The sequence below is a fragment of the Hippichthys cyanospilos genome, chromosome 8 (genome assembly GCF_059441005.1).
Source record: "Hippichthys cyanospilos isolate Australia breed blue-spotted pipefish chromosome 8, RoL_Hcya_1.0, whole genome shotgun sequence".
In the NCBI taxonomy this organism is placed as follows: Eukaryota; Metazoa; Chordata; class Actinopteri; order Syngnathiformes; family Syngnathidae; genus Hippichthys; species Hippichthys cyanospilos.
In genome coordinates this window covers 18,557,402-18,572,819 of record NC_142376.1, presented here as the reverse complement: position 1 = coordinate 18,572,819, position 15,418 = coordinate 18,557,402, and the positions used below count along the sequence as shown (strand labels likewise).

Here is a 15,418-nt window from a genome sequence, read left to right as displayed (position 1 = left end):
AAATTGCTACAATTTGAATACAACTATTTTAAGTAACTATGTTAATACTTAACGATATTAATCATACCACATGTATGCAAAGCACCCAGCCACGACTGCAGGGGTGCAACAGATTCAAGATATCCATGATCCGCATCAGTCAACCTCTCAAAATGTCGTCATTTTTGTGAAGTCTGCATGTTCAATTAATATTGCGCATTCGCTGTTGGGGTAGTCATATCAAGCAGCAGAAGAGATAAAACCATTTCGGTCATATAAGTCGCATGCAAAGGAGAATTTTAGCAACTAAAGGTGAAATGAGTAGTTGAGTAATGCAGGTAAATAAATTGTTTGTTTGTTTGTTTGTTTGGAGAGGGGGTCCAGATAATGATTCAATCAGTGGTTGAAATCCGTGATCTGAACCATGACTTTCGTGAGCCGTTGTACCACTACATCTTACGATAGCAACAACAATGCTGACATAGCAAGCCATAACAAAGCACTTTGCCAAACTAAACTCAAGAGCACTCCACATTTGAGAGAGTCTGCAATGGACAATATTTTTCTATTATTTGTCAAGTTGAAAAAACAGCAAATTTCCTCCTGATGGCTGAAACTAAAAGTTATAGGTAAGCTTAAGGTAAATGGTTACAACTGTATCCTAGAAATTATGTGAAAGAAAATAAATGACAGAAGCTACTTTTTTTTTTTTTTATTATAAATCAATCTTTTGATCTGCCAGCGACCATTGTGAGGATGAGCACCTATAGAAAATGGATGGATGGATAAACTGCATGATTTCAGAGTATGTGTAGAAAACTCATACACGCAAGAGAACTACGTGCAAATTACACAAAGGAAAACCGGAACCAAATTCAAATGCAACCATGTTGTCCAAACCGAAATCCATTTGTGAGTTATTATTGCCTAAACAACATAAGGTGCCTCATCTGACACTTGTTTGTCAACAGCAAAACAGTCATAATGAAGCTTACAATAACTTATATACCTGTTCTCTTAGTAACAAAAGAAATTTGACAAATGACTTGCCGTATTGCCTTTTCCTTGGTATTTTTTTACAAATCTGTATGACTTTTCTGTTTAAAATACTACATAAATGGTAAGATGAAGCAAACGCATCACATGCATCCTGTTGCATTTTATTTGAGCTGCCAAACTGGGGAGAATCACCAGGTTCAGTAATATCTTCTTACCTGGAAGCCATCCAGAAGTATTTAAAGCACATCTAAGCTCCGCAGCTCTGCTGCCATGGTGCACCTACATCACATAGAAGACTTTACATCATTTTACTGCAAAAGAATGATGGGCACACAATATTGTTCATTCACAACAAGGAAGCACAGTTAAATGTAGCTCTTGTTTACAGTGGCTGTCCAAAATAAAGATATTTTTTAGAACTCAAATGCAGTTGTCGGTTAGATCCTTATTTATTATTGCATGGGACTGGTTTATTTTTGTGCTGTAGAGGCCTCTGACTTGAAACTCTAAGAGCAAATGAAAGGTCCAATCAGAGACAGAACTGCAAATGATATTTTGTTTCTTGATAACATTTTTATTTGGTGTTTGTAATTATGCCCTATTGCATTCAATTTGTTCACAGTACTTGCAATCAAATAGCAAAATTTAAATCATATGAGGGCTATTTTCAGAGCTCTTGGTGGTCCTTCTAGCCTTTCGTTATTGAAGTACCGTGAAAGAAAAATGTCAAGCGAGGTCTTACCCTCCAGGTTAATATTCCATCTTACGGGCCTTCCAATGATTCAACCACCCCTTCCTCAAAAAGGCCTTGGAGGGGAACCTGCCCTATCCCCTCACCGGCCCCCGAAGCTTCACCTCCTAAGCCACGTCCTCTATGGAGTCCTCTTGGAGACCCAAGCGAGGAAGCGGGTCCCGGGCCGGGGCGCAAACACAAATAGAGGAGCTGTCCTGGAGAGAGTTTCCATCATAGGGGAACAAAACGGGGGGCTCGGAGCTGGCGCGCAAGTCTACGGGATCCTGCGGTGTCAAATATCACATGGATGAAACAAACAGCCTGGCAACTATTTTTAAATGAGGACGGCTCACTCAGGAATGAGCTTTGGCCAAACTGGGAAATGCTCACTGTGGAAACTTTTATGAAGAGATAGAATTGTTTTTTAAATATATACAATTAAATCAGGTTTCCTCTTGTTATTTTTCTAGTTTTGAGTCATAAATGGCTTCACACTGACTGAACTACATGGGCTGTCAACAAGTGTCAACTTCATCATGGACTAATCTACCCGACTACAGCTTCTTTTACCCCCCTCGAGCCCAAACGTCCGCGAGGGAGGACGGTGGGCGGGCCTGTGCCCTCCCACAGCCTGCTGCTATAATAGGAGATTGCAGCAGCAGACTGTTTCCTGGGATCCTTGGCGGGTGCGCGGCCCGCGTGGCAGTGTGATGGACACACACACATGGGCTGCCCAGACCACACGCTCTCTCTAAACATTTATTACTTGAACTGTACATACTGTATTACTTGAACACGATTGAATGACATTTTCAATTCCAGAACTACAGAAATGCACGCAATGCACAAAAGGAGATGACTATTTGATTTGTGAGTGATATTTTAGGATGACTCTTAATTGCACAATTACATTTGTAGCCAGGTGAACTAAATTTAAAAAAAAAAAAAGATGGATCATCCAACTGTTGAGTGTTTTGAGGGTCAGAAAAATTCATAGTAGCTGTAATCTGCTTCTATTAGACTTGGTAAACAAACAGTCCTCTTTCGAAAAATTGTCAATCTTCTGACATTTTTAACTTTCGACTAAATAAACCGTATCTCGCTGCTGGGAGACTTTAAAAAGGAAGTGATCGCTGTTCTTAGTATGTCAGGATGTCACCTGCAGGTCACGGCAGAAAGATAAGAAAAGACACATGCATCTAATCCAACCTTTTTTTTTATTATTCACATGTGTGGTTTTCATAGTATTCATTTTTAAAGTTAAATCTCATAATATATTAAAGTACTATTTGTTATTGTTGGTGTTATCATTATACGTTGTTACAATGCACAATATTAGAAATATCATATTGAATCGATCTTGTTTTATTATAATAACAATATAAAAACACACACAAAGAAATGATATTTCTGACTTGCAGTGTGGGATCTGGAGGAGGAAGAGTCCTGCACACTAGTTCCCTCTAGTGGAAAAATATACGAGACCCTCACTGTTTTTTTGGTACAAGCGTAACCGCACATTTGATTTGATTCTGTTGTAAATGTCCTCAGTTTGTTCTCAAATGTAAACAGGGAGGCCTTCGGTTTGCTGAATAAGAAGGAAAGAAGACTCAAAAGAGCCAAGGTGGCACACGGCCCACCTGCACTTAAGCAACTGCTGCATTCAAATCTGCTTGGTTTGGAATATCAGCATTCAGATTTGAGCTTGATTGATTCTGATTTATTGTGTTATTGATCAGGTCTGGTGCAGGGATTAAAAGCAGCCTTGGTAATATTACTAATATGGAGCGGGCTGTTTCTGGCCCCTGAGATGGGAGCGCTTTATTAACTACAGTGTGAATTCAGGTGGCGTGTGTGTGTGTGCGTGCTTTCGTGCGCGCGTATAGTTTCAGAACAGATTTGACCACATGTCTGCAAAAAATATTTCATTACTGCAACAAAAGAAGGCCATTAACTGCAATGTAAGAGCTTCTATCAGCCACATTCCCGGCGTGTTTGTCTGCTTTTCTGGCTCCTCTCCAGCTAATTTGATATAACAATGCAACACACAACGACTTGTACAATCATCAATGATGCCACATGCTGCCGCTGAATGTCAACACCAACTTGACTTGTTTATGAAATATTAAAGCCGAGAATTATGGGCAGAACTTAATGATGATCGGAGTCATTAGAACTCCAGCATGCTTTGTTTTGGCTTCTAATGATTCAATTCCACAAAAACCGTATTAAATTTTGCTTAAATCGTAATGTGTTTTCCCCACATCTTTTGTGAGAACGGGATTGGATTGTGGTGTACACATTGGTGTTTTTTGTTGTTGTTTTTCCTTTTTCTTTTTTTTTTTTTACATTTTTGTCAGTATGTAATAGTGCCGCTCTCCTTGATGCTTCATGAATGTATTGGTGAATAAAATGAGCGTGCGCGTGTACGTATATATAAGTGCGTGTGCGCAAGAGCGTGCGTGTAAGTGTGTGTGTGTGTGTGTGTGTGTGTGTGTGTGTGTGTCTGAGTCAATGGGTCTATGAGTGAATATATTTATTTTTCAATTTTTGCAATTCTATTTGGTCATTAGTATCATTGAATAGTAATGCAAATCAGATCATTTTCAATCCACTCCGATCAATCAATTTGAGTCATAACAATCGTAATAAAAAATATGGTTTTGGCGGAAAATTTATGTTAGTAAAGTTATTTTGTGAAAAATTATCATATAAATTAAATTTTTGTAAAAAAAATTAAAAAAAAAGGCTTCTCGTGCATTTTTTCCAGTCATTAGCATCACCTAGCAATACCAGATTTTCTCAACTCATTCCTGCTTGTTTTACTTTAATTATATTTTAAATAAATAGGAATAGAAATCTGATTTGAGTGGAGAATTCATGTTAGCTTTGTTATTTTGTGAAGGATGATTGTATAAATTGAATATTGAAAAACAATGTTTGAATTAGTGTCCTCATTTTAGGTTTATGTTCTTAAAATTAATAAAAAAGAAAAAGCCATTACAAGCTAATGGCTGTCTTTATTAGTATATGCATATAAAACGTGCACATAAATGGTGCGTTGTCTAGCATGTGACTTTACTCTTAGGACATGATCTCTCTTCTTGTCTCAGCAGGGTGTCACTCCATCAATTATTGAAGCTCTACTTCACGGTAATACATAATTTGTCATCAATTATTAACGATAATGTGTGTGCAGTTGACTTAATTGTGTTATTGACTTATCAAAAGTCATTTCCTGAAAATCCTCCAGGATGGGATGAATTGTCAGCTGATGTTGAATCACTGGAGGGAGGAAGTGATGAAATAATAATAATTAATACGGTATATACCGATTATGATGGGAGGTCATCTTCTTCAAATGGACCACAAATACACTGAGTTGATCACATTTAATGGACTTTATTAAGAGGCAAGAAAAAGATTCCTCAAAGTAAATGAATGATAAACATCAGTGCAATGCTCTCCAGGCTTTGAAGAGGAGCTGCTAAATAATGGATAAGAACAGATGGCTGCAGCCAGAGCAACATGAGCGGACTACATGTTTAATTGTTTTAAAGAACATGTCACAACAGCGGCGGTGCTGTGTTCGCTGTCGGTAATGGTGCTAACAAAAGCGAGAGACCCTAGCTGCTTTTCGTTTACCTCCACTGGCACATGGACACACTTTCACTGATGATGTCTGATTTGAGATTATAAGATTAAAGTGCACTTTCACTTCAAGATCAACGATGATTGATGTGTGGAAACAAAAACAAAAAAATGCTGCAAAACTGCTTTTAAGTTACTCTTTACATGCATCAACATTCACAATAAGGAAGCATAGGCCCACCGAAGTGACATATTCACATTATCTATTGAGTATTATTGGGAGTAACACATTGGGTGGATATAAAAAGTCTACACAACCCTGTTCAAATCTCAGTTTTTGTGACGAAAAAAGGAAACCAGGATGAAATATTCCAAAACTTTCCCTCTCATCAATGTAATATACTGTACCCCATTGGAAAAAAAAAGGTTGAAATAAATGTAATCCGAAAAAAAGTTGAGAATAAAACTGTGTTTGGAATTAACCAACCGAGAATGTGATTGTGTTTACAATCAACCAATCACATGTAAACTTGAATGGAAGGTCAATGACCTTTTTTTTAGATGGGCCAGCCTTTCTCAATAATATTTTCCCAATCCCCCTAGGAAAAAGAAAACTTTTCATGCCCCCCCCCACACTCGACACACTGACAATAAATAAGAATATTATCTATAAAAAATCTTCAAGTAATACCTAAACTTGTATCTTTTTTAGCATAAGTAAAAAGCAATACAAACCATCTTTCAACAACTACTCATTATTTTTTTACAGTGTTTATATGGGTTCCAGATTAGTCTAAAACTGAAAAAAAAAAAAAAAACACATCAAAGTGCCTGAAACCAAAAAAACAAACAGAAAAAAAAGATGAAATTCTAATTTTCTTGCAATTAACCTTCACATGAAAAAAACAAAGCCTTTTCCCTGGGGCCATCCGCACCCCGCTTGGGAGGCCCGCCCCACTATTTGAGAAGCACCGAGATAGACCAAGTTTCTTAGTCATTAACAAAAGAATTCTGAGCAGTTTAAAAAAGCAGTCCGTGTTTGCACACACAAAAAAAAAGGTAAATGGTAAATGGTCTTTCATTTATATAGCAAATAAAAAGGTTTGAATGACAAAACCTAAAAACTTAATGTGAGGTTGATCAGAAGCATTTGAAATGATTGCAGGTGTGTGGCGACTTATATTTCAATCCAGTTTTAACGTGGTTGGTTAATCCGGAACGCAGCCCAGACCCCATGCGTAAGAGAGTATGCACATTTGTGCAATATTATTCTCCCAGTTACTTGTATATTTTTATAGGTCACGTTGATGGTGGAAAACGTTTTGAGATGATTTACCCTGGTCTGTTTTGATAATCAACAAAACAATAAGCATTCAAACAAGGGTGTTTATACTTTTTATATTGACAGTACAGTTAAGCTCCATATGATTCATACGTGCATACATTTTTGTTTGTTCAGTTATATATTTGCCATGTATAGTTTAGCTGGAAATGACATGAGAAATTGGTAAAAAAACACCTTTTTTTTATTTCATTAAAAAAAGTCCCTAATATGCGCCTTGCCAATACTCAAAATAAATCCTATTTCATGATGTTTGACGATTGTTTGCAACATAGATTTGGATCCCAATGCAGCGGGCCCTTGAGTTTGACACCTGTGCTTTAAAAGGTGCAACTTATTGTGCTGGTGATGTCAATGAAATTTTGAAAAATGATTAATTCCACAAATTTTAGATAGTTTAGGGGGAAGCTTGCATACCATACAAACTGTGGTATCTGATATATAAGAGGATAGTCTAATCCATTTACAACATTTGAAGTGCACGGCATGAACAATATTGGACATGCAACAGTTTGTCCGAATGTTGAAAAAAAATAATCAAGTACTGTATATGAATCATATCGGACTTAACTGCATTAGTCCACGAAAGGGTGCAGAAAAACAGATCCAAATGTGTGCTTTTGTGAGGTTAACAGGTCCTCGTACGTTTGTCACAGACAGTAATAATAATGATTCAAAATAGTCCAATAAATAGTTAGATCTGGCGCTCGCTCCAACACGGTGAGCACTCATTGTCCCTCAAGTGTCCGCGTACTCACTTCTTATCCACGCCCTCCTTGTTTGAGCAGTGAGGGTGCTTCTCAGAGGCGCCCGCCAGCACCTTGGAGGTCAAGTTGGGACTGGAGGTGTCTCCGCTTCCTGAGCCGCCCGTTTCCGCCTGAGCCGGCGTGCCCGCGGGGGCCCTCGCCATGCCCGCCCCAGACAGGACCCCGGACCCAGACGAGGCGGCGGCGCCGCCGAGCAGGTTGGCCGACTGCAGCACGGCCTCGGAGTGCTCGCGGGCCTTCATGCGGAGGGCGGCCACGCTGGCCGTGCGGTTGCCCTGGCAACCGTAGGGGGGCAGGAAGGACAAACCCATGGGGTCCGAAACGCAGCAGGAACACAGGGCGTTACCTGAAAAACAACGCGTATGACTTTGACGAATTGCGGCGAGAAAAATTATGATCATCTGTGTCGTGATGAGGATCACCTTTCAAAGTGGCCACCTGGGAGAGGGCCTGAGCATAGGTGGCAGAGTTGAGGAGGGTGCCCGGTAGACATGATGGGAAGAAAGGACCGCCGGGACCCACCGGCCTGTTCATACTGACCAAAACAAAGATGGTTAGATCTCACACCCTGTATGTTGTGAATACATGTCATTGCTTCTGATAATGAGAGGCGGTCTGACCTGGATGTTTAGATTTACTATCATTTTTAGAGATGGGATGAGATTTTTTATGACAGGATCTTGCGAGATTAGAAGGCCGCAAGATTTCTCGATTGCTCCAGATTGCATGCTGACAAACTGACAGTTTCTATGGATCACTTTTTAACAGACCAGGCTGACTAAAATGCATGTTCTATGGTTCTGATGTCTCTTTGTCTTCACCAATTTTATCAATGATAAAAGTTGATCCTGTGTGTTATGTTTAATTTTCAGGAGGCGAAAAAATATATATATATTTTATTTAATTAATACCAAAAGACTCCATAGATGCAGCCCTACGTGAGACATACAGGATGCTCACCTCTGGTGATATTTTCATTTCAAACTTGAAGAAAAGGATGGTAAAATATCAGCAAACTAAACAAAGGCTATTTGTTAACACCCCCTCAAAAAAGTATGCAATACACCGCAACTAACAGGAGCTGTACGAATTTTGTTGAACTTCAGATTCAGAATTAGGAAACATCCCAGCAGCAGCTAAAAAAGAAATAAAGAGCTTGACTTTCCTTTTATGTTCACATTTGCATGCTAGATTGTTAATTTTGCTGCAATCTGCTCAGGAAAAAGACATTTTGAAATGTGGAAAATTTGTGTTTTATATTACAAAATTTTATTACAAAACTTGCAAAAAACCTTGTGGAACATGTGTCTCATCATACACACACATATATATATATATATATATATATATATATATATATATATATATATATATATATATATATATATTTACAAATGTGTGTGTGTGTTAGTGTACACCAGCTTTTCAACATTATTGTAGTATACCATAATATTATTTAACACAATAATATTGTTTAATAATGTTAAACAAGCACAGCCACTCCTTAATAAGTAGCTCACCCATCTATAACCGAGTAAATAAATGCTCTTTTTCCACTTTTTTTCTGAAATGTGGTCTGCAACATAAAACAAATCAGCTAAAATAATGTAGTAACTACTAATGAACTCCAAATTTCATATACACTGTGCGCCAGTCATTCACAAGGCACTTCCAGGGAGTACGTGAGGTTTCAAAAGGGATTCTGCAGCCAATCAGCAAATCTAATTTAATGTCATGCCAGGAATATTACAGTTTCCTTTTTTAAATTAAGAGCAAATTAATTGGAATAGTAAGCAATCGTTTACTAAATTGTGTTCTAGAGACTCCTTGCTAAATTTTATACATACAGTATGGGCAATGTCATTAGTGACGTGATTTATGGCAGGTGAATTGGAAATGAAACAGTTAATGTAACGCGATCAATCTTTTGGAGTTGTTGAACAAAATGCACGTGGAGATACCACTAGAAATGTAGTTCCAAAGTTTAATAAATCTCAGAAAGTGATGGCACGCTTGCGTTTGGTCTTTTTGTTTCCATCCATAAATGTTTTGCGCTGTTAGGGGATACTTGGCTAAAAAAAAAAAAAAGTTTCAGAACCATTGCCTCACACGATCGACCAATCACATTTTAGTGCAGAGCTCGGATTTTTTTTTGTAAACATGCAAGCTTTACCGTCATTTCCTAGTTTAATAATGCATGGCGTTTCTAGAGAAAATGCTTGTATATGCAAGATGTGGCTCAAGGTGAAAGCGTGCGTTTGGTGTTGGTCCAGTTTGATCTATGCTTAAAAGCGTTGAGTTTGAATGAAAGGTCACGCTTTTGCTATGGCGTTGACTGTTCTGTTCTCACCTTTGCTGCATGTCCAGCGGCTCTTTGTGTTTCCTGCTCGCCTCCACCGGCGACTGAGAGTTGATGCCGCGCGGCGTAGGAGCGGCATCACTCAGTTGCTCCTTGCCTCCTTCTGAGTCCGTGCTGCCTCGTTCCGTTTTCCTCCACTTGGCCCTGCGGTTTTGAAACCAGACCTGCAGACACAAAGCACAACCCATTAGTTTTTGACCATACAAAGATTTACCCTACCGTGAACATGCCCACAGGGGTGTGGAACCTGTGGACCATATTAGACTTGCACAAACATTGCTCAACACAACAATTAAAAAAAAAAATACCCCATCCAATTTTTATTTACCAACAAAATATAATGCAACGCCGTATATCTATATTATTATTATTATTATTATTATTATTATTATTATTATTATTATTATTATTATTATTATTATTATTATTATTATTATTATTATTATATATGCCGCCGATAAGAAATGGCCAATATAGAGAGCACAGTCAAGTACGTTCTGTACGACAAATGTGGGCAATTTAGTGTGGCATAAAAGTCAAATAAAAGTTATGTTTGTCACATTTGAGCAATGAAATGTTGTGTGATTCCATTATAAATACAACAATATATAGTAGTGTAAGGGCATGTCAATGTAATGTTTTAAATAAGTATACAGGTACTATGTCAAATTTTCTGGAAGTAAGGTACCGGTAGTTTAAAGTTAAAGTTATGAGCATGGAAATTCTAAGTATCTGTAACACTGTAGCATATAAGTAAATTGAATATAAGTAGTACATCCAGTTTTCTATGTTGTTTATCCCGTTCGGGATAGTAGGAGTCTAAGGCTGGCAACGGGCAAAAAGTAAACTTCACTCCGGCTTGACTGCTAGTCACAGACCACACGTACGAGTAGTATAAGTCACGTGGTTACTGAACTAACATGGCTGACATACAAATCAAGCGAATGCAGCACTACATTGCAAATGACTATCAAAACAAATGATAACAAAATATTCTAGTGCATTACAATTGTGTTAAATATCAAATTGATAACGTATCAATTGGTCAAACTACAACATTTTTTAAATAAATGAACTGCAAGCAGCCAATGTAAATACCGAATGCAAAACATGTAAGCATTTTGCCAGGGTGGACAATGAGAGGCTGGATATTTTTGGCTCATTGAAACATTTGAGGAGCTTCGCAAGCTGTGTATTGCTTGATAAATGTCTTAAGGTATTTTTTTTGTCAGTTGAGTGGACATGTTGAACTCCAATTGATCCAACTGTCAAATTTGTAATGTGTTGCAGTAGCTGTGGACGTATGTACGTGAAGTTGTAGCAGCGTGTGTAGTCGAGGTGCAAAAAGTTGTAGCGTGCACATGTTAGAACAAGTAGTGGTGGTATCTTAATCGAATGAAGGTCAGAGCCTATAAGAACATTTAATTGAGCCATTTTTCATTATCATATTTTAATGACTTCCCGCTGACAGTTGTGCAGCCCGAGAGAGGCGGCCATGAAGTCGTTTATTTGCCCATTTAGGGATTGTTTGACAACATCACATTCGATTAGGAGCACATTCTAGCGGGCATTAATCACGCCGCGCCAATGAATGGAGGTTACCTCTCCATTGTGTCATGTCAACAAGGCCGAGCAAACATGCAGACGGGACGACAATGCAGCCGACGGACTTATCTCACCCCTGCACCTTCTTGCTACAAGTCAAGCCCCCCTTCCTTCCAACAAGACCCCCCCCCTCCCCCTCTCTCAATGGCCTATAATTGCTACATTCATCTCCATTTGCAGCGTGCTCTTAATGCGGGGGAGGCCCATTGACACTACAAAAAATGAGAGGGAGCTTGGAGGGAGGGAGGGGGGGCAACACCCAAACAGAAATGACATTTATTTTCCAATAATAATGCAACTTTAATAACCCTGCTCGCACAGATTGAATAATAGCACTGTGATAATCGGATTAGGGAGAATATTTTGTTGACGCTTCCTGATTTACAACGGATTCCATTATCGAACCCGCAGCTATATGGGATGACCCCAACCATTATGTTTCACCCAATTATGTGAAAAAAAGCGAGCAGTGACCTGATGTGATTTATTTGCATGACGGCGTTTGCCTTAAAAACTTCCTTACACTTGACAACTATGCATGATGAGACAATGTAATCAAATGCCATTATTAAGATAAAGATCCTTATTTCATTAGAATAAGATGAGCCCCACCTGCACCCTGGCCTCAGTCAAGTTGATCTTCATGGCCAGCTCCTCTCGGGTGAACACGTCTGGGTAGTGAGTCTGTGCGAAGACCGCTTCCAGGGCTTCCAACTGCATGCATGAAAAAACACGCGCGCGCACACACACGCATTCGTGCACATAGTGGTGCACGCACGCACACACACACACACACACACATACGCACCATTACTTGTATACTGTATATGTACTGTATATGAAGTAAAATAACTACTAAATTAGTTATACTAACCTAGAAAAAAAAACAATACCAGTATGTATATATGCATACGTGTCCATGTATACGTGCACATGCACACACAAAATTTATATACTATATTATTTTGAAAAATTGTCATTATGCCATTATTACTATATTCTTATGTATATTATCAATATATATATATATATATATATATATATATATATATATATATACACACAGACTCACACACACACACACACAGTCTGCGTGTGCATGTGAATGTATACATGTGTATATTGTATACATTCACATGCACAGCTATGTTTGTCCAGCTATGCTTGGCAGGACATTCATTGATGCAACCTTAACCTTAACCACCTTAATCCTAACCCAATTCAAATTTATACTCTAAAAGCAAGTCTTGACCATCAAAAATACGTGCAAATAAACATTTATTTACCAGACTAAATGTTCTCACGTCTCCAAATGTCCTCACTACGGTAGAAAACGGTTCTCAAAAAGAATAGCCTTACAAGTATATGGATAAGTACACACACACACACACATATACATAAATATATATATATATATATATATATATATATATATATATATATATATATATATATATATATATATATATATATATATATATATATATATATATATATATATATATATATATATATATGTGTGTGTGTGTGTGTGTGTGTGTGTGTGTGTGTAAGTATTACGAAACTATCTAAAAAACTTTTTTTTTTAAATAATCAAGCTTTTTTTTTTCCTTTCTATTTTACAGATTTCCATGGAGAATTCCATGCATATAAGCAACTTCCAACCAAGTTAGGAGTTGGGATTATGATTAATATTATCAAAAATGTAATTTTATTCTTAGCACCTGCACCACAAACACAGCAGGTACAATGACATTTTGGCACTTTGTTAAATCACATCACAGTACCACTTCAGCAACACGGTGAAGTAAACAATTAGGAAAAATGTATATATTATTTTCAATAATATCAATAATACTAATAATAAAAAATTCAACAGCAAAACACTAACCACATAAAAGTTTGGCACTTTGTTTGCTCAGGAAAATAACATATTTGCGCACATTTCCGGATGTCTTTTGGTTTTGGTTTTTTTTTTTTTTCCTTTAAACTAGACTGTACGTTGATTTTAAAAACATACAATACCTGTTGCAAAGTGAACGTGGTCCTGTTTCTCCTCTGTTTCCTACGCAGGAAGCCATCATCAAAGTCAGCTGGGGCGTGGTTGGTAAAAGTGCTCGAATTCACTGAAAAGTACATTCGACACATATTTACTCACTTGGCAAATTATATAATTGTCGTCAGTTTTGTAAATTAAAAAAAAAAATCACACGAGGTGCCTCATGTGTACATTCTTTTTCCATAGGGGTAAAAAGATTCGAAGTGGATACTCAACAATAAAATAATACTGTCTATTGACATGTACTTAAAATGATTAAACACTGATGTTGCACTGATTTCTAAAAGCATGCATAAATCCTTACGTGTATTGGAGCGACAGCACTCGGCATCGAGTTGAGGAGGACAGTGGAAGTAAAACATCCTGCAAGTTTCTCACTTCAAAATCAAGCAAGCGAAATTCCTATCTGCGCTGGCAACACACACACAACATGGACGTCAAAGTTTGGACGTGTTCTGCGAGAGCATCCTCTAAAAGCTGCACTGACTGTGTGTATGCGTGTGTGTGTGTACGCTTGTGAATGCGAATGTGTGTTGTGCGTGAGAGAGAGAGAGATGCTGGAGGGAAGAAAGGTTTGACTCTGACTGGGAGGGTCCATTTGTCTTCCCATCTCTCTCTCTCTCTCTCTCTCTCTCTCTCTGTGTCTCCCTTTCTCTCTCTCACTCTATCCCTGTCTCTCTCTCTCTCTCTCTCTCTCTCTCTCTCTCTCTCTCTCTCTCTCTCTCTCTCACACACACACACACACAGACACACACACACAAACACAAAAACTAATAAACACCCACCTCTGGGAGTGTCCAGATGTCAACCTTTTCGATGTTGCAAATGTTCTATAGGGGCATACTAAAATGATGACAAACAAGCAAATTATTTTGAAAATGAGCATTTAGTATTGTTTTATCTTATTTGTTTCTTTTTTATTTTCGTATAGATTTGCTTAGCGAACCGCTTATGGCCCACGGGCCATGGGTAGCAGACCCCTGGAAGGTTTTCAGCTGGTGTCGCACAATCTCAAAACTAATTGCTCCTAATCGGATTATGGTAGACTCGCTCGCCCCTCCTTGTGTGCACGTGTGTGTGTGAGTGTGTGTGTGTGTGTGTGTGTGTGTGTGTGTGCACGCGCGTCCGCACGTATGAGAGCCAAAGTGCAGAACACGCTTATTCCCAAACCATAAACACGCGCACATGCCAACAGAACTTTTTGATTTCTTTCATATATTAAAAAAAAAAAAGCGGCGAGTTTTTGGGGTGTTAATTGCACATCGGGGGTGTGTTAAGGGTCCACTTTACAAGGGCTTGCGCTTCTCCAACACTCGCAAGGCCAAATTTTTGATTTTGTTCACAGCAAGGGGTCCTGCGATTTATTAGGCGGGCCGAGATGAATGACGTGCTGCGGGAGCCTTTCAATTAGTTTTAAAGCACATGCGGGACGACGCCCGCGCGCCTTTTGCGAGGCCCGCGCAAAATGAGGCTGCAGAAATTTCCAAGAGGAGAGCAAAGCACATAAAGTGCACCAAATCCCTTCTAATGGCGCGTAATTGGTTCTGTAATATCATTACAGGCGGATAATGGCCAGTTACACGGCCCCGCGCTATTAAGGCTTTCCCCGGCGTGCGGCGTTTATGTTATTAAAGGGGGAATATAATGATATTTTAGTTATTAAATGCGCGTAATTAATTTATGCACCGCTGAAAATAAAGTTGTTATTATGACCTGCATGGCGAGGTGCGTGCAGAAAATTGAAATCAAATAACTTTAGCCCAATATTTGCTCCGGAATACTCAAGGAGGCCTCAAGTGGAAGTGGAGCTCATCCAACTCATGCTCCTTAAAAAAAAAAAAAAAATCGTACGCAAATATTCATTAGAAAACGGAAACTGTTTAAGGTCTGACTATTGTATTTAAAAACGGTGTATATGGACCTCCTGTGGTGCGCAAAAATGAAAAACAAAATAGCGCCATACAGTAAATCCATACTCAGAGGT

At 38.5% G+C, this 15,418-nt stretch overlaps 1 protein-coding gene across 1 annotated transcript; it reads right to left on the bottom strand.

The window, feature by feature from the left end:
• Positions 1-6,905: 6,905 nt before the first annotated feature.
• drgx (dorsal root ganglia homeobox) lies at positions 6,906-13,877 on the bottom strand. Its single transcript, XM_088421821.1, has 6 exons — positions 13,739-13,877; positions 13,401-13,501; positions 11,988-12,089; positions 9,762-9,934; positions 7,834-7,946; positions 6,906-7,757 (listed from the first exon to the last, which is right to left on the bottom strand). The coding sequence occupies exons 1-6, from the start codon at positions 13,794-13,796 to the stop codon at positions 7,399-7,401; spliced, it is 906 nt and encodes a 301-aa protein (XP_088277947.1). The 5' UTR covers positions 13,797-13,877; the 3' UTR covers positions 6,906-7,398.
• Between the last annotated feature and the right edge of the window lie 1,541 nt (positions 13,878-15,418).